The sequence below is a fragment of the Ursus arctos genome, unplaced genomic scaffold (genome assembly GCF_023065955.2).
Source record: "Ursus arctos isolate Adak ecotype North America unplaced genomic scaffold, UrsArc2.0 scaffold_7, whole genome shotgun sequence".
Taxonomy (NCBI): domain Eukaryota; kingdom Metazoa; phylum Chordata; class Mammalia; order Carnivora; family Ursidae; genus Ursus; species Ursus arctos.
In genome coordinates, this window is record NW_026623089.1 from 81,833,082 (window position 1) to 81,853,898 (window position 20,817).

A 20,817-nucleotide genomic window follows, 5' to 3' on the forward strand; every position below is an offset into this window, starting at 1 on the left:
AAAACCTGGCGTCATCTGGGCCCCCTGTTCTGTTCAGTAGAGTTCCTGGCCCCAGGGCCCATGCCTGCTCTACCCTGACACCCACATGCTCACCCTCTCAGCCCCCTCCAGTGTTTGCTTAAATCTCACTTTCTCAACCAGGTTCATCCTGTCCCCCTTCCCAATACGGCCATCTGCCCACTCGCCCTACACTTTCGTTTTCTTCTGTAACAAATTCCACCTGCTGGCAGAACCAGAGACTCACTGGTTTACCATCTATCTCCTAATACTAGACTGTAAGACCAGGGGGTGGCTCGGTCATTAAGCGTCTGCCTTCGGCTCAGGGCGTGATCCCAGGGTCCTGGGATCGAGCCCTGCATCAGGCTCCTCCGCTGGGAGCCTGCTTCTTCCTCTCCCACTCCCCCTGCTTGTGTTCCCTCTCTCACTGGCTGTCTCTCTCTCTCTGTTAAATAAATAAATAAAATCTTTAAAAAAAAAAAAAAGACTGTAAGACGAAAGAAAAGAGGGATTTTGTTCTTTTTTCTTCTTTGATGTATTCCAGGACCTAGAACACGCCTGGCCCTTGGTAGGCACCCAACATATGTTTCATACACTGAAATGAAGTCTATGTGAGAAAGGTATAGTGCTGACTTACGTGTAGTAAATTTATGTGTTTAGAGCCAGATGGACTAGAGATGTCGATCGATGACATGACTGACTGAACTAAAGTCTTTGCGGTGGTCCCAGCTGTCCATCTCACCCACTGTAAGTCACGTGCAGATATCGCAAATCATTCCTTTACCTTCACAAAATCAGCCTTGCAGGCACTTTTCATATTAATCCTTGGAAGTGTATATTATCAGAGTGAACAAAATCCAAGATTTTAGGAATGAACTAACGAGAAAGATGTTCTAGATCCTTGCGCTAGTAAGCAGATTGTCTTCTTGAAGCCCTAAATGACACAGGCACTGCTGTGTGGTAACCCCTGGGTGACAGCCACGTGCTGCTGGGGTATAAAACTAGTCCACGAGAATAATTACCAGGTTCTGAAATGCCACCTAAAAAGTATACGAACCTAAGCAAGGACTTTTTTAAACTCTTCAGGCATTGCTAAGTTAAAAATAACATATTATTTTTCCTTCCTAGTGATCTTTACACATGAACAGGGCTTACAAAAAAGCACATATCCTATGTACTTGATTAAATGCATAGGTCCGGCAATGAAGTCTAGAATTGCAAAATTTCACTCTAAGTTCTAAACATGAAAGCAGAAATAAAGGTGTCCAAGTCCTGAGATAATCTACTCCCCATTTATGTAATGTCCACTTTGCCTCTATTCTCCACACAGGAGAATCACGGACACCACCGTCCTCTCGGGTGTCCAAATTAAAACCAGAAATTTGGCCAGACTTCCCTCCCTCTCTTGCCCATACCCCGTACGTGAACTCTAATACAAGTCTCACAATCATGTCTCCCCTCCCAGTTCCAGGCACACAGTTGTGAACCTTGCCATCTCCCACCTTGGCCACCATAAGGGCGTTGGCAAGTCTTACAGCGAAAACAGTTCTCCAGTAAAAGCTAGAAAGTCTGGACCCCAGTCCTAGACCCTCATGAGCTCTGCAACTGCTGTCAAGGCCTGACTCTCAGAGATGTCATTACCAGCAAAACTGATAACAGCTCCGTGTACTGTTATGAACATTTAACCCAATAACCTGTGACTGTGTATGTGAAAATGGGAAGCTCTAAATAGCATACAGTATTCACCACTATTACTAACAAAAAATGTTCTTTCTTTAGAGCTCAATGCAATAAACTATGCCAAAGTGAATGCACTCCTTTCTCTGTTCAGTCAAATACATAAGAAAGTGTTACAACCTTTGGGATACTTAGACTAATAATATTATTAAAAAAGTACTGCCACAGTCTTGCCGAAAATAGGTATATGATACACAGGAATTACATAGGAAATTTTTTAAATATAAATTTTATTGACAAACCGTAAACTAAGATTTTTTTTTTTTGGATTCTATTTATTTATTTATTTGAGAGACAGTGAGTGAGCACGGGGTGGGGGGAGAGGGTGGACAGAGGGAAAGGGAGAGAGAGAGAATCTCAAAGCAAACTCCCTGCTGAGCACCGAGCCTGACAGGGGGCTCAAACTCACAACCCTGAAATCATGACCTGAGCTGAAGTCAAGAGTCAGATGCTTGACCAATTGAGCCACCCAGGCGCCCCCTAAGATCTTTAAATAATAATTTGGAAATATATTCAATCATTACATCTCAGCCAGTCTTCCACCTATGAAACCAACTGTGGCCGTCTGCCGACAGGCCCTGTACTGACCGCTATACACAGGTAAGACTAAAAGAAGCAGAGCGGGGCGTCTGGGTGGCACAGTCGTTAAGCATCTGCCTTTGGCTCAGGGCATGATCCCAGCGTTCTGGGATCGAGCCCCACATCAGGCTCCTCCACTGGGAGCCTGCTTCTTCCTCTCCCACTCCCCCTTACTGTGTTCCCTCTCTCGCTGGCTGTCTCTCTCTGTCAAATAAATAAATAAAATCTTTAAAAATTAAAATAAAATAAAATAAAATAATAAAAGAAGCAGAGCACCAGATAAAGGAAAAGTAAAATGACTAATTTCTTTCCATTTTCAGCTTTCACATTCAATTTCAATGAGCTTTTTTTTTTTTTTCCCTCAGTGGCTTAGAAATCAATGCCTATTGTCTGTATATGTTGACCTTGATTTAAAAATACAACTTTCAGCCTCAAGAATGACGACTTTTCAATTGTCTAGGCAACTGAGCCATCCTTCAACAAACATGCCAATAATGTCATTCCCTCTTGTAAAGAAAAACTGAATGAAAACTTAATGTGTAGGGGGAAAAAAATCAATCTAATCTATTCATGTCAACACATAGCAGGATGAGTGAGAAAAAGTTATTTTTTTTAGAAAGATGTATTAATAAATCTGAAAATAAATTTCAAAATTACATACCGGACCATACTGCCAGCCAAGTTCAATTTTATTCATAACCCAGAGTTCATGGATATTCTCTGCCAGTTTTTCTCTTATTCTCTCTAGATGAGGAGGCAACACAATCTAAAATAAGAAAGAAAACACATCAGAAACAAATGCAATTAAACCCCGCTAATTGTCCTTACTGTGAATTGAACCAAATAAAACCATCGTAAACCATTAAAATGTTAATAATATGACTAGATTCTAACCCTTCTAATGTAGTTGTAAAAATATAACTAGGTATATCTAAAAATTGTTTAGGTAATTTGGGGACTTTGTGGTGTGACAGCTTGGGTTCCCAAGTGAATTTACGAACAAAAGTTGGGAAGAAGGAAAACACGGGTGTTGGTGGGGACAGTCACCATTAAAAACAATGCTGTTATGAATGTGGGATGTAACCACCAGAGCGTGCATCACTTAAGAAGATAAATCACCCCAAAGTTCTTAAACTAACCTGGCCATTACCCATATGCCAGAATGAAGGCAATTCAGTGACCAAAGGTTAATAATCTATTGGCTCTGGGGCACCTGGGTGGCTCAGTTTGTTGAGCGTCTGCCTTCGGCTCAGGTCATGATCCCAGGTCCTGGGATCGAGCCCCACATTGAGCTCCCTGCTCAGCGGGAGGCCTGCTTCTCCCTCTCCCTCTGCTGCTCTCCCTGCCTGTGCTCTCCTGCTCTCCCTATATCAAATAAATGAATAAAATCTTTAAAAAAAATAAAATAATCCATTGGCTCTTTGAGCCTGTAAATGTTTGCAGTGATTTATGTTTTTCCCTTGACTTGTTTCTGTTATTTCTAGTGGTTTCCAAGAACAAGCTTCCAGGGAAAACAATCTTTGCATGTTCTCATTCAAAAGAGGAAGTTTAATGACCTCTTCATAAAGAACATGAAGGGTTTTCAAGGTCAGGGGTTGGTTGTTAGTGTTTGGCAATGCACTTAGGTGTCACCCCACAGCCAGTCCCTCCACAAACAGAGAGCAGGCGATTGCCTACAGCATTCACTGATGAGACAGTGTCCCCAGGGAGCAGGCTATCACTGCTCCCTTTCCCCACAATGGTGGAGATAATCTATGTCGTAGGAAATCCTCAATGTGCTCCCACTGCATAATCTAATCTTCCATTCCAGTCCATTTCTAGCCTCCTAATCGTGTTTACTACTCACACACTGAAATTTGCCATGAACAAAGCTTGCTTCTTTTACTCAATAATATAAAAGGGCCAGCATGACAAAACAGAACACAGAGTTCAAGGAGCTGAACAAGGATTTGCTCCCAAAGTAGGCAGTTGACCCCAGGCACTCTGACTCTAGAGTCCAGGATCTGCAGCTCTACTTAAGATAAAGGTCAGCTGAATTGCTTCAAAATAATAGTATATCTAGAAGGCTGAAGAAATAAACTCCATGTCCACCATATGTAGAAAGTGCACCCTAAAATTAGCATGCATTACCTCCAATTGTGACCCACATTAGTGCATCATGAAATCAAGGTAGTGGCTTGAGATCACTCTTAAAAAAACAGAATAGAACTGAATACAAAATAGGTGAGTGGATCTGATAAAGGTAAGCTTTATTTTACAAAACTTTCTTCGATTCTGCGTATAAACTGTATGACTCTCAGATGTGTTCCTGTGGGTTGCGGTTGAAAGAGTCAGAAAGCCACGGCACACAGAACAACACCACAAGAGGACGACAGCACCAACGGCCGCCATGACAGGTGCTCTGGGTACCTGACTGGTATCCACCGGGATCGGCGTGAAGGCGGCCTGCGTCAGGGAGACTGTGGGGCCCAGCAGGTCCCGTGTGTACGTTCTTTCTTGCTTGTACTCTCGGCTGTGCTCCACTTTCAACTTTTCTTTCGGCAGAACGGCTTCATAACAAGGAGCATACCCAGGTGGCGGGAGGAATTTAAATTCTCCGTGTCTCCCCCCAAGCAGAAAGCGTACCCTAAAAAGGATGCATGTCAGGGTCAGTTCTAGCTCGGGTGTACAGAAAGTTCCCTAATCCACAAAACACATGGAATAAACGATCAGCACAAAATTAACTTCATCAGAAGCCACACTTGCCCCCGAGTACCATCAGAGTGTGGGCACCTTGGAGTCTAAGAGCCTCTAAGCACAAAAGGTAAAACAGGATGGGAGGAAAAGCTGATTACATTACCCTGATGGATCTGAGAAAACTTCTCACTCCCTGGAGAAATAGCAAAAGCACTTGCATCATATTCCTACAGGAGGAATAGCTGTGCACAGTAATTAGTCATTTAATGTCTCCAGGGGCCCAAATAGTCAACAGAGAGCAGACGTTATTATACTTAAAATTACAGGGCTGGACTGGATAAGGTCTGATAAAAAGAAAAAATAGCCACTTTCCAGTGTCCAACTTCCCAGTGAAATTCCTTAAGGGGGACTCAAATGATACTTCCTTTGTGGAAGAAAGAATATCACCTTATTTCTTCTTCGATGACAAAAAAACCTTATACATCAAAGTCCTTTAATTAAAAATAATTTAATCTAAGTTCCATTGAACAATGTTTTATAAAACACAGCTAAACAATACTGATTTCATGGGCCCTCAGCTTACAAAAATAAAATCAAATTTTCATTTTCCTTACAATTCTTTTTCTAATTTGTGTTTCATTTCCAGGTCAAAAATAATAACAAAAAAGCAAAGAAAATAAAAAGCAAAGGGCAAAAAATGAGGAAAACAAAAATTTTAAAACATTCCAGGAGCTTATAAAAAGAAATATAATTTGTACGAACACACCAGAAAAGGTCATTGGTGCATTTCATGCTTTCTCTGTCGCCTCCTCAATATGGTGCTTCTATAACCATGAATTATTCATATGAATAGAATTATAATGGGAAGAATAACCAGAATAACTCGATGGCCAGTCATAATAAGGGAACCACTCTCATGAGGTAGCTACATACCCATATTAATAGGTGACAGCATAGCCCCTTATCACAACAGACCATCACTTGTTTAAGTTCTCTTTGTGGGGCACCTGGGTGGCTCGGTTGATTAAGCAACTGCCTTCAGCTCAGGTCATGATCCTGGAGTCCCAGGATCGAGTCCCACGTCAGGCTCCCTGCTCAGTGGGGAGTCTGCTTCTCCCTCTGACCCTCCCCACCTCATGCTCTCTCTCTCTCTCTCTCTCTCTCGTTCTCTCCCAAATAAATAAAATCTTTAAAAAACAAAGTTCTCTTTGCAGAATTCCAAAAAATTATCATTTATCTCTTTCCATCTGGTAACAGCAAGAAAGCAAAGGTTAGAGGAAACCATCCTGACCCAGCTATCACAGCAGATAATTTACAAGTGCAACAGGTAGAGGGTAACACAGAGAGGAGATATCTTGACCTGATAAGCAGCAACAAAAAAAATCCACTTAGTTTCTATAAAAATGAGGGGGTTTGGAGTGGGGTGGGGCAATATGATGACAAGAAAAGGAAAATTAATGAAATATAAGGAAATAAGTGGTATTTTCTTATGCACTGTTGTTCATTTTCCCTTCTTAAATAAAAAAGTAAACTGAAATAGGCTTGAAATATTTCAGGACACAGATTTGGGGTATGGTCAGCAGACTGCCCCGTCTAAATGGTAGAACAGGTGGACAAAGCATTCAGCCTCCCAAGACATCCCTCTTGGGTGAATCTTACCTCTTCCGCCAAGGAACAAGAAAAACGCCCTGGGGACAGACACCCAGGAGTGAGGCAGAAGGCGAGCAGAGCATGGGGCATGGCAGTGCAGCCTTCTGGGAAAGTATGAGAAGTCAGAAGGGACACAGACCAAAACACATAGAAATACTAACTTTATTCCTGCAGAGAAACTAACAACTGGAAAGAAGAGGCCATCAATGTTGAAATTCTCAAACATTCCTTGAACAGGTTGTCCGTTAATTCGGAATGAGATGCTCGGGGCACTGAGATCTAGACAGCAACTGATGACGTCATCGGTTCTCAGCAGATGCTGGTTTGGTGAGCTGACAGTACGAGCAATACAGCCTATGGAGGAAAAACAGTAAGGGCAGTGATTTTTTTTTTTACCCTCACAGAATCATCTTCAGAGGCAAAGATTCGAGTAGGTACTGACAAATCAATGCACAATACTGGAAGAGAATAAAACTTGAAGGCATATTAATGCTCTATGTTAAATCCTTTGTCCAAAAACTGTTGCTTTTCCTTCCCCCCCAGGAGCCATGTTGCTCTCCTTATTGTAAAATGGACCTTCTGATACGCAAAGAAACTTCTGCTTGGAGAAGGATGGCGTCTGATGCAGAAATCAGCTTAAGCTGATAATATAATGATGTCAGAGAGAAATCTTCAGGGAGAGACTTGAGTTCCAACAGATGCTTCACCACCTCCTACTTGTATGACCATCAGCAAATTACATAACCTCTCTACACCCTGATTTCCTGGAAGCCAAATGTCATCACCTTGCAGAGTCGTTATGATGATTAAATGAATGGTTTAAAAGAACACAGAGTCTCAGACACAGCAGGACTTGCATGTCAGGACCCTTTCCAAATATTCAGTCCCCTTTGTTTTATAAAATAAAAACAATAGGGATAAGGAAAGCAGAAAATGTGTTCATTCGTGCACTGTTTGCTGAGAGGCAAATGCATGCCAACTGGTTTGTTTTACAATTTATTTCACACAAGATCTTGGTTGGCTTCCTGAGAACAGCAGGATACGAGCTGAGGTGTGACAATGATTATTTGATAAATGTCATTTCTTGCCCCGGCCAACCTGTGGCCTACGCTCATTCTTGACTATGTCAAAACTCCTTTGCTAATTAGTCTCTGTGGATACACTGGAAGACATGAAGGAAAGGCTCTCTCAAACACATGCTCACAAATGCATATAAAATTTCTCAATTTGAGCAAAGAGAGAGAGATTTCACAAAACAAGATTTGCATTTTTATGAGACCTTTTTAAAATTTCTAGCATGTCAAAATTTTCACCAACGGCATATCTGCAATGCCAATGGTAGAACATATCTACTTTTTAAAATGTGTCAGTGTTCTGTTTTACCAATATTCAAATCTGCAAGCAATAAATCCATTATCAAGTAGTACTTCTAAAATTCCCCAAATATAATAAAGATGGCTTTTTAAAAAATCATATAAAAGAGATGCAACTCACATAAAAAGGTCTATACCCTTGTTTGCATCAAGGTCTATAGCTAATAAAAATGTTATCACACAGATATTTGTATGCACCAAGCATACTGCTCAGTCCGAGGGATATTACTAAAACCACCATGGCAAACTCTCTTGTGACACCTGAAACAAAGAGGTAAGATGGAGAAGATCACTAGTGAACAACCTCAGGCCAACAATTTCAATGGCACTCACACCCCTGAATCCTCTTAAAGGCATTGTCAGGTCACATTTATGCAAACCTGTCACATCCAGATGAGAACCACATTCCTGTTCTCTGCATTAGCCACAAAAGGAAGACAGCAACAGTCTGATTTATCACTCCTGGATTAGAAATCTGTACCCATCTTTCACTTCCACTGTTCTAGGACATTCTTCCACACTTCCATATTTAAAAGCTCCCAAAGCACCAAGATTTTTCACACTTTTGGCCCTCCCTTACAAACACTTGGAACTTGGATGCCCAAAATCCAGTTCTGCATTCACAGAAGGGAGTTTAAATTGGAAAGGATAAGTGAAGACAAAGCTCAAAACTTTTACTCATGAGCCCAATTCTCGTTCCAAAAAATCACCACCCTTAAATTATAGTAGGATAAGTGGTAAGGAATGTGCTCTATACCAGAAATCCAGATTTAAATTCTACTTTAACTATTAAAAAGAAACAGAACAGGAGAGTGACCCCAAGACAATTATCTGAATTACTATGGCTCTGATCTTGGTAAATCAGTTAGAAGCCAATCAATTTAGCTTTGTCTTTGTTGAGTATGAATCTAACACTAGGAAAGCATTTAATACGGCTGATGCCAGAGAAATTACTGCCTATGCTCTCTCCCAGCATTTTTATGGTTTCAGGTCACACATTTAGGAATTTGATACATTTTGAATTTATTTTGTATATGGTAAAAGAAAGTGGTCCAGTTTCATTCTTTTCCATGTTGCTGTCCAATTTTCCCAACACTATCTGTTGAAGAGACTGTCTTTTTCCCATTAAATATTCTTTCCTGCTTTGTTGAAGATTAATCGACCATATAATTGTGGGTTTGTTTCTGCTTTTTTTAAATTCCATTCTATTGATCTATGTGTCTATTTTTGTGCCAGCCCAAACTGTCTTGATTACTACAGCTTTGTAATATAGCTTGAAGTTCAGAATTGTGATACCACCAGCTTTGCTTTTCTTTTTCAAAATTATTTTGGCAATTTGGAGTCTTTTCTGGTTCCGTGTAAATTTTAGGAATTTTTTGTTCTAGTGCTACTGGCATTTGCTAGGGATTGCATTAAATATGTAGCTTGCTTTGGGTAGTATAGACATTTTAACAATATTTGCTCTTCCAATCCATGAACATGAGATGTCTTTCCATTTCTTTATGTCGATTCAGTTTCTTTTGTCAGTGTTTTACAGTTTTCAGAGTATAGGCCTTTCACCTCTTTGGTTAGGCTTATCCCTAATGATGTTATGGTTTTTGTGCAATTGTAAATGGGATTGTTTTCTTTTTCTGCTGCTTCACTATTGGTGTATAGAAATGCAAAACATTTCTGCACATTAATTTTGTATCCTTTACTGAATTCATTTATGGGTTCTAGCAGTTTTTTTGGTGGAGTAGTTCAGGTTTTCTATATATTTAGTAGCATGTCAACGATAAATAGAGAAAGTTTTACTTCTCCCTTACCAAAATATTTGGATGCCACTTATTTCTTTCTGTTGTCTGACTGATAGACCCCAGTAGCTTGAGAGACCATACCTCTCAACTACAGGCAAGACACTGTGCATACTTTCTTGCCATTAAAAAAAAAAAAGGAAAAAAAAGAGTTGAATATTTTCTCCTGATATAAAGTTTCAAATGATTTTCTCCTGAATTCTACAACCCATCCTCCTCCCTGAGATACATTCATAGATACACTGAATATTTTTGTTGTCGTTCTTACTGTTTTATTTAACAGACACCTTGTAATAAAAAGTGTGAGGCATACAGGTCAACTCCATGAGTGTAGGGTGCCTTTTGTGAGTTGAAAGAAAAAGCTTCAAACTAAATGCAAAAATGAAAATGAAGTGTCATTGTACGGTTAAAATAATTAGAAGCAATTCAGCATTATTTTATCAGAGTAATCTTCCCCCTCATTTCTGTGTAATGGGAAAACAAGTTAACGTGTTTCATGCATTTACCTGAGTACCCATGGCATGTGGGGCCATGGTAGGAGGTAAAGAGAGGAGAGAGAAAATCTGAAGGGTGAGAATTAAAATGTATTATGGGGTGCCTGGGTGGCGCAGTTGTTGAGCGTCTGCCTTCGGCTCAGGGCATGATCCCAGCATTACAGGATCGAGCCCCACATCAGGCTCTTCTGCTGTGAGCCTGCTTCTTCCTCTCCCACTCCCCCTGCTTGTGTTCCCTCTCTCACTGGCTGTCTCTCTCTCTGTCAAATAAATAAATAAAAATCTTAAAAAAAAAATAAAAATAAAAAAAGAAAAATAAAATGTATTATAAAAGAGACATTACCTCAACTTTATGTTTGTTAGGCCTTCTGATGTTAGTGCCCTTTGTCTTTGTTTGGTCAGTAGGAAAATTGTACTGTGGGAACAGGCTCTCTGACTCTACTCTGGCCAGACAGTACCGCTTGTATAAGACACGCCACTCTCCTACTGGGCCCCAACTACACTCCCCATGGCTAGATGACACATCCAACACGGAGCCTCACCTCTTCCCGACTACTGAGCTACCGGCACTGAATAGAGGAAAAATTCAGTAAGTATTAATGATAAAATACAATGACACGAAGGGCTTTTATTTATAAATCCATTACCATAAACTCTCAGATTTAATTCATTTTAACTTTTAAAATGTTCATAAGCTACCAGCCCTCTAAAGCATTAATAAATATCACTTGTACCCCCTAAGAGACAGATTTCAGCTTTTTATATATAAAAACACATATACTTTCCATATTTTCCCTATGCTTAACATGTTACAAAATATTATGAGAACTGTATTCTAAATGCAGCTTTATGAGCACAAGCGTACGTCTGCAGAATTCAGATGAATTCCAGTTTTTAAGAAACAGCTACTTCGTTAAGAACTAAACTTTTAAATGGAGCCAACTAAAATGCACCTTCTATTAAATTAGAGAAAAGGATATGATTTTTTATATCTATCACTCATTCTTACTATATACTCAGCTCTCAAAGTTCAGGCTGATGGCTAGTGAAATGAACTATACACTTATTTTTAAACAGTTCCAAACCAAGTGTCATCTGATTATAAACGGACTCTCCTCACAGAACACATCACAAATGACCGGTTTCCGAACGTTGCATTATCTACCAGGAGGTGGAACTTAATCTATTTCCTCCAATTATTTTCCAGGACCTGTTTCTTGGTTTTTATATTGGAAGCTAAAGCTTCACACACACCTGTTAAAGCAAGAGGAAACACATAAATTTGGTGTGTTTGTTCTGTTTTTCGTTTTTTTGTGGTTGATTATGAATCAAAATGCCACTTTTTGAACATACTGTTCATCAACAATATAATCTTTTGGAAATACACTATAACTTTAACAGTTTTGTTTTTCCCCCGAGTGAAATTCTGCTTTTTACTTAACATTCTCACTCATCGTTTCCATGGTAAATTTCTGAAGAATAAATGTATCTGAATATACACGGCACGGATAGCTTCTGGAAACACGGAGCAAGGGCAACAGACTTCCTTCACACGTGCAGGGGAAGACGCGGGGTGCTGCTGACCTGACCAGAGGTGAAGGCCGTCGAATCCGTAGGAGAAGAGATCGTCTCCAACTCCGTTTCCACCCCACTCCTCACCGCCTCCTGGGTAGGGAGAGTACCCTTCGGTGGAAGCCCAGCCCACCCGCAGGTGCGTGGCTTCGGCGGTCACGAACGGCTCCGTGTGGTCCACCATCAGCTCATAGTACCACTTCTTGTACTGAGCGGAGCCTTCACTGACGCCCAGAAAAATATTGGGTCTCATGCTTTAAAGAGACAGAAAGAGCACATGAGAAACTCTGGACAAACTTCCTGCTGTGTTCATTTACGTCTATTTTGAACATAGTCCTGTTTCTCCAAGATGCAACATATGAAATCGAGGTTTTCCTTCAGTACTACAAAATTACCAAGTCACTGAGGCAGCCTCCAGTTAGCATCCAGCGATGGGTGCCTGCTTTTCGGGTTACTTGGCAATGTCCCTCAGGGATCTGAGATGATTTTTTCTGAACTATTCTTCGGCATATTTTATACCATCAATCATGTTTAAGGTGAGCTGCTCAGGATAACAGGCCCTTAGAACTCGTGGAGTTATTATTAATTCAGGACATGCAGACATCTTCCTAACTAAGCTGTGGGTCAGGGAAGGTGCGAGGCCGAAAAGCCATGTTGTTGGTAAAGGAACCAGGATGATAAGCAGCTTTGTTGTTCTCTCAATGCCTCCTCTGAGGGCAGAAGAATTTCTAGGTGGTTGTATTTAATTCCATTTCTAAGGGGCTTAGACCCTCTGTTAATGCTTAGGATTAGTAATGGTCTCAGGAAATACCACTCAAAAACAGCACGTCTGTTATACAAACGGCCATTCAGGAAGGCTTAAATCAATCCTGTTTAAAAAAAAAAAACACAATATGGAAATATACACCAAATCCTACATTTTTGTTTAAAACAGGGTAAGGTAGTGAGTACTTCCTGGATAGCTGCTAGACATAACAAAATTATTACTATCACACAAAATATTTTCTTAATTGTAAGTGGTATTATTTTTATTATACTATTTGGTATAAGGAAGGCAACGCGGCTTGGTATTCAAGGGCTCAGTCTCTGGCATTAGACTTGAGCTCCATTTCCAGTCCAACATTTTAATCCTAATTGGACTAGTTGAACCCGGTACAAACACAGTGTAGGATACATATAAAGCATAGAGAATAGTGGCCGGCACACAGTACTCAAGGAATGTCTGATATCTTGGAAGGGACATCTAACCAAAAATGTCCTTTTATTGTTTTTTTATGGAATTTATTATATCTTAGACATTCCGATGCAACTTTTCTGTTACACATAGTAGCCACTTCAAAGTTGGCATTGAAGGGTAGCGTTTTTACTTAGATTCTAAGAAAGCACAAGACATAATTATATGTAAAGGCATCCCTGTAGAACTGTCAGGCTGCTCCTGAAGATGTCAGGGATTAGCCAGCCTCACACGAATGTGAATATGAAAGTCTACAGCCTTGTGATAAATGCACATTCTTCTTGGTTCACCTATTGTTATTATCCCATTCCACTGATAGGAAAACTGCGCTATTCCCTGAGATAATATGTAAAATAACCTAGTAAAACAAACAGACCACAGGACGCCTTAACTACAGAGCTAAAACGTGAGTTCCTGGTTAGGCCGCCCATTTGGTGCCAGTATGTATCCGAGTCTACCTGCTGACATGGTTCACAAGACGCGTCTGCAACAGTAGATCTCTTCCTGGCAGCAGATTGTCACAGATGAGATGCTGGTTAGAACGGACTGCCACTCCATGGCAGACACACAGGGAGCACAAGACGTCCAGGACCTGACGAGGGAAAGCACTGTCAGCCGACTAATTCCCTTACTCATATCTGAGCATCCCAGCCCTTCTCGGGAATGCAAACACGTTCCCTCTGACCCAGCCATTGGAACATGACAGCCACAAGGTCACGGATCGTCCACGTTTCTCTTAGATACACACTGAGAACTGCTCAGTGTCTCAATGGTGCTACATCAGTATTACTGATTGTAACTAAGAAATGAAAACACTCATGACACATTTGACACACCTTTTAAAAGTTATCTTATTTAAAAAATATATTCAAAATTATTCCAGAATTCATCCATGGCAATACATTCATCCCCTTACCTTGTGGTTTCTCCCATGCTTGTCTAAAAGTGAGATTATGGATTTAATGTGTCCTTCCTTAATAATATTTAGAGCTTCTGGACTTTCTACTAACACACAGTGTAAAACTTCAAGAATACCTAAAGATAAAGAAAAAAAGTATGGTTAAAGAGTCTATAATGATCAGTGTCTTTCCTTTTCTCTAGGTGTTCCTGCAGGTCAACATGTAATTATCATGGGCTCGATGTGTTTGTCACAGGGCACTGTGATAGGGGACAAGTGATGTTTGTGACGGGACGGATAACTGAAGATGATGCAGTCCTAGTGTAGTGAGGAAAAGGCAGTGTGAGCAGAGTAAGCGGGTATCCCTGCCTGGGAGGGTATGACTCGAGCCTCAGAGGGACACAGTCATGACCATTTTCCAGACAGGAAAGTTAGGGCAGTATGAGGTTGAATGAAGTCTTGAATAGAATGCACACCTGGGGTGTCTGGAGTATAGAGCAAGTAGGGGACAAGACAGGTAATAGGTTAGGAACAGCTTACGAAGTTTCTCAGCTTGAAAGTACAGCCCTAAACAGTGCATCCTAACCCACAAAGATCATTACATTCTCCCGGAGGTAAATGTAAGAATGTTTCTTAGTTTACAGAACAAGAGAAGTATAGAGAATAATATAAAAATACATAGAGATATACAATTACAAAACCTGATTTAGAATGGGGGTATTTTTCCCCCAAGATTTTATTTACTTATTTGAGAAAGACAGCGAGACAGAGAGAGCACAAGCAGGGGGAGGAACACAGGCAGAGGGGGAAGCAGACTTCCCGCTGAGCAGGGAGCCCGATGTGGAACTCCATCTCAGGACCCTGAGACCATGACCTGAGCCAAAGGCAGATGCTTCACCGACTGAGCCACCCAGGCTCCCCAAGAATGGGGTATTTTAAAGTATTAGCCACCAGAGAAAATAAAATGGAATATACCCTTTCTTATCTTAAAGCTTAAGAGAGAGAATAGAAAATAATTTTCATTATCAGAATTTTTAGTGTGAACTGGGAAAGTTGAATGTGTACATATGTATTCACTGTTTCCGAGCAAGCCTGCTTTGTCACTAATGAGAGTGCAGACCACTTGTAGCACTTAGCTATAACATTCAGAAAATGTGATCTCTGAGAGCTATCATGAAGGGTGGGAAGGAAATCCGCAGAAAGGTTTATACATCTCCAGTGGACCTCTTGGAAAAGTGCTCAGGTTTACAAATGGCAGAATACAGAAGTAATGGTAGACTACAGCTGCCACAATCTATATTTGATCCAAATCCCAAACCATTATAGGACAGGGGCTATTAATGCTAATTTCTTTACTGATGACTTAACTTGGTGAAGTATGATATGAATGTACATTCAGTTAAAAAAAATACCCAAAAAGATGAGATAATTTTTTGAAATCAACTGCTGTGTTCCAACAATCCATGCCAGTTAAAAATCCAAGATAGAGGACTGGAGGAGATAATGCTAAGTGAAATAAGTCAAGCAGAGAAAGACAATTATCATATGGTTTCACTCATCTATGGAACATAAGAACTAGGAAGATCGGTAGGGGAAGGGAAGAATGAAGGGGGGGTAATCAGAAGGGGGAATGAAGCATAGAGACTATGGACTCTGAGAAACAAACTGAGGGCTTCAGAGGGGAAGGGAGTGGGGGATTGGGATAGACTGGTGATGGGTATTAAGGAGGGCACGTACTGCATGTTGCACTGGGTGTTATACGCAAATAATCAATCATGGAACTTTACATAAAAAACTAAGGATATACTGTATGGTGACTAACATAATAAAAATTATTATAAAAAAACAATAACAATAAGCTACCTATATAAATAAAAACATAGTAACAGCAATGAAATTAATGCCTTAATTTGAAGAGCACACAGCTTGCAAAGTGCCATCACATATGGTATCTCATTTGATTCGCAGAGGTTATTATAAAATGTATACATCAAAAAAAAAATCCAAGACAGAAAATAATACAAGCTAATGGATAAAGATGTTTATATAAGGGTACTTAAGCTGAATGCTTCTGCTATTAAAAATGGGGTAATAAAATAAACTCATTCATTCTTAGCTAAAATAAACTAAATAATAGAAAAAGAAAAGCATTTTTAATAGATTACTCATATTTTATCCTGATATCTGTTTTCTCCCTGTTACCTGTTACTGCAGAGCACAAATACAGCTGCCTGTATTTGCAAATGAAAATTATACTGTGTATCATCCATGCTCATTTGTTTACATGTCATCTATGGTTGCTTTTGCATTAAGCAGGCAGAACTGGGCAGCTGCAACAACAGAGCCCTATGGTCTACAGAGCATAAAATACTTACCACCTGGCCTTTTACAGAAAAAAGTTTGCCAATCTCTACTTACAGAGTTAATAGAACCATTAAGACTAAAGACCAAAAAGTAGAAGACCACAAGAAAGATAAATTCTCTTTGTAAATAAATATACATGAAAACCAATAGCATTCAAAAACTTGAATATATCTGAAAAGATTTAAGACTGGATTGGAAAAATGAACAGCAGAGATCAAAAACGCAAGACTGGCAATATAAAATATGAAAATATGGGGCGCCTGGGTGGCTCAGTCGTTAAGCGTCTGCCTTCGGCTCAGGGCATGATCCCAGTGTCCTGGGGTTAAGCCCTGCATCGGGCTCCCTGCTCTGCTGGGAGCCTGCTTCTTCCTCTCCCAGTCCCCTGCTTGTGTTCCCTCTCTCGCTGGCTGTCTCTCTCTCTGTCAAATAAATAAAATCTTAAAAAAAAAAAGAAATCTGATTTTTCCCATATTCTGCTTACATCGAAGGCTTCCAGACTTTGGGATGTAACACTGTTACATCAGATCCAACAAATAAACATTTAGTTGAAAAGCATTGACTGCCTCTAAGTCTGACAGTAAAAGGTAGAGAAAACTATTTTTATTTTCAAGTGTTGGAATAAACAGCAAATAAACTTATTTGTTGTGTGTGGTTAGAAATTCCTAAAAGTAAACAAATTAGAAATACCAAGACTCATTCTCAAACAAATAAAGACTAGCTAGACTGACTATATTATATGTATATGTAAATTATGCCAATATATGTCTCAAACACTTTGGTGAAAAAAGAGTCAGAGGAACAGGGCTTAATAAATATTACAATGGCAACATTTAACTAACGATGATTTGGCAATTAGATTCTAAACAGACTGAATAAGACCCAGAAATGGGAATAGTCCGTAACACTATTGCCAGATTCTCAAGGGATACATTTAAAGCTTGGTAGACCATAAAAGTATTACCAGAATGAATTATGAACATAAACTGTCAAAAACACATACACACACAGAAAAACTAGCAAGACAAAACAAGATTTTGTAATTTGAACATATAATCTGATTTTATAAATTCTGATAAATTTACAGAAATTATTTTAGCAAAAATTTTAAGAACATGCAGAACACATAATGTATAATGTAAACTTTCATAAGTAGACACACGACTGGATATACATTAGGACTGCAACTATGTAAAATACATTATGTGTATAAAATGTGCCTTTCAAAAAGCACCAGGAGTTAGTATGCCAGAACGTGGGTGCTGGTCATTGCTGGATTAGTATACCTCTCTTCCAATACTTGATGAATTCTAGGAAATGAGTATGCATTACTTTTACAGTAAGAAATATTTTTAGAAAGGACCACAACAAAATAGGAAGTAAGGTCTATTTCCATTTTATTTATTTTTTAAAGATTTCTTTATTTATTTTAGGGAGAGACAGAGAGTACAAGTGAGCTGGGGGAGGGGCAGAGGGAGAGAGGGAGAGAATCCTGAAGCAGACTTTGCACTGAGCATGGAGCCCAGCATCCTGAGATCATGACAAGAGCCAGCGGCTCAACCCACGGCCCCATGCAGGTGCCCCAACTAAAGCACACTTTTAATTGATGTCACTCCTTGCTTAAAAGCTCCCATGGCTTCCTGGCCCATCCAAGGCAAAAGTGCATTCCCCAGAGCAGGGTACATCAGCTGCTTCGCTGGGTGACCCAACCCTACTTTACCGCCTCAACTCCCACCAACTCCTCTGACAAAGCACAGTCAGTATATACTTTACTTCAAACTGCATATTATAAAAATGCTTAGGTACTAATGCATTTACAATACACTGCTATATTTATTAACCATCTACCAGGAACCGTTCTAGGCAGTGGGACCGTCAGCAACCAAGGCCTGCCAGGGCCCAGTGGGAGCTTGTCAGCTCTGTCCCACCCTCCATGTTTTGCACATATTATTCTCAGACTGAAATACACTTCCCTCTTTGGAGGTTGCAAAATCTGAATCATCTTGTAAAGGCAGAAAGTCACCTCATTTGATGGGTTTTTACCAACACCCTAGAATGAATTATTCTTTCTTGGTAGTATTGATCACATTGCGTTAAAATCATTTATGCTCATTTCAATCTTCCACTGGAGAAGGAGTCCTTGAGAGTAGAGACGTGTTGAATACTGTCTCCTTATCACCCAGCACACTGGGGCCCAGGCAGGCCCATTTCATGTTCGCCAACTGAGTAAGTGAATGAATATAAATGGACTATTAGTACACACTTTCAGTTTAAACTACATAAACCTGTGATTTGCTTATTCAATCACAGCAAGATTCATTATTATGAAGAGTATACACAATAGCTACTTTGGCATATTTTCTATCTAGAGATTTTAATATTAAATTTTTTTTTATAAGGTAGAGAAGACATATGATAAAACACCGATGGAGAATTTATATTTCTTAGTTCCAGTATTTCCTCACTGAATGACAGGAACTTTTGTAGGCGTTAGTCTATGTCTGTGGGGGTCATGCACAAAATTCAAAACTAATGGTATAAGCCCTTTATACGTAAGACACATGAAATATTTAGCTCTTTGCCTTAAAACTTTTATGGTTGTAACTTTCTGAATTATTTATAGGACTCATGACAAAGAAAAATCTCTGAGAGTGTAACAAAATGTCTGGAAATAACCTAATGGTATTGGAAGGACCCAAGTGCTATGGTGGGGCATGCCCAGAGCTGTCCAAGGCTGAGGGTCTACATGGAAAAACAGAACGCAAGCCATAGAACAGAAATGCCATATTTGGTCTGACTTTATATGACAGAAAGAATCTAGCCTGGCGATTTTGCCCAATACCCAGTAGGCACAAGCTCAGTGGTGAGTCTTGCACATTTGAGTGAAGTGAATAGAACCAGGCACAGGTGGCCAGTGTGGAGATACAGCTCCCCTTATCATCTCAGGAAAACAAGGAAAACCAGTTGACTCGGAAGACAATGCCAACAGAAATTGCTTTTTCACCTGCAATTACAAGTGTTTAGCAAAAATAAAACAAAATTAAAAAAATCTCAGAATACCAAGGTATATGTGGGTTTAGATGGAACGCAGTTCTCACTGCAAGAGGGACACACGGGTATTATTCAGCTTTGGGAAAGGACTCCACTCCTAATGGAGCACATGGCCGTAGCTGACAATTTTAACATGGAAGTCTCCTGTCTAATGGGCAAGCAAACAGAAGGCTTCAACCTGGGTGCTAATCGGTATTTATTAGACTGTCCCCCAGTGACAGAAAGGCTGGGGACGCCGCACAGATAACAGAAAGAGCTGCAATGACCACTTGCAGAGTCAGCAACAATCACAATTAGAGAGACTGTGAATTCCAAATCACTCAAATCACAGGTTGCATTTCTACTTTTTCCTTATCTAGCGGTTAAAATCCTTCTTAACCTTTCAGTCAGACCTTATTAGTCACATGCCCAGGGCTCACTGAAGGCAAATGGAAAGAAGGAAAGTTGTACTTTTTGTCATGGATAATTCACGTAAACAAAATGACTTAAGTAAAAAGACTGGGGGAAAGGCACTGAGAAATAACATGACAACACAGAACACGAAACACCAGGCCAAAGCTGTCTATGTCATGGACCGTCATCCTCTCAGGAGGGGGGCTGACATCCTGGATATGTACTAGGCTTCATGAGAAACTATAATAGCAAAAGGTGTTGCTATTACCCTGTTGCCTTACGTAATAGTTATAACCAAGGACTCAAGCCAATGTGCCCCATTTGAGTCCTGGCGGATTTTAGGCAAGTTACTTAACTTCTCTGTGCTCCAGTGTCCCCATTTCTAAAACCGAATTCTAATAATGGTACAAACCCCGGGGGGGAAGCTGTTGTGAGGAATTAACACGTGTAAAGCTTTTAGGAAAAGGCCTGGATTCGAACAGTGCAATGTAAGCATCTGCTCTTATCTTATGGTTGTAACAAAATAATAGAAATGACAAATGAAATGGAATGAAAAAGGATCGACTAAGAAATCTGACAACTAGGCTTCTTTTTATACAGAGATTAAAAACGTTCCATCAGGAAAAGGTAGAGAAATGCTGAAGGAACCACACTGATCGGAAGGGAAACCCAGGGAAAATATTTATTGATCACTATGGAGAAATGAAACCAAAGTTAGATTATCAAAATAGTTAAATTAGTAAATCCAGGAGAAATTACACCAGAATAGTAGACATTGAGGGAAAGACAGAGACGCACATGTAGGGCAACAGACAGAACGGCAGGAAACTACCTTCTGGGGACGGCAGGACTGTTGGGCCAAAAATACCATGAAAGGTTACAACAAGTAGACCTATTGGCTAATAAATGCTGAAAAGGCATAAAGTCCTTTGACAAGAACCCCCTCTCTTGGTATTAAAATGAACAAACATGCAAAGGAAGTGGCCAGCAGTTAGAGAAAGCAGAAGAG

General features: G+C 40.0%; 1 protein-coding gene across 2 annotated transcripts in view; it reads right to left on the minus strand.

The window, feature by feature from the left end:
• RYR2 (ryanodine receptor 2) overlaps positions 1-20,817 on the minus strand; it is a 711,493-nt gene that overhangs the window by 292,077 nt on the left and 398,599 nt on the right. For both annotated transcript variants that reach the window (XM_057308486.1, XM_057308485.1), the window contains exons 18-23: positions 14,022-14,140; positions 13,564-13,697; positions 11,884-12,125; positions 6,801-6,993; positions 4,723-4,939; positions 2,975-3,079 (exon numbers count right to left, since the gene is read on the minus strand). In XM_057308486.1, the coding sequence (XP_057164469.1) occupies positions 2,975-3,079; positions 4,723-4,939; positions 6,801-6,993; positions 11,884-12,125; positions 13,564-13,697; positions 14,022-14,140 (1,010 nt within the window). The remainder of the gene's footprint in view (positions 1-2,974; positions 3,080-4,722; positions 4,940-6,800; positions 6,994-11,883; positions 12,126-13,563; positions 13,698-14,021; positions 14,141-20,817) is intronic.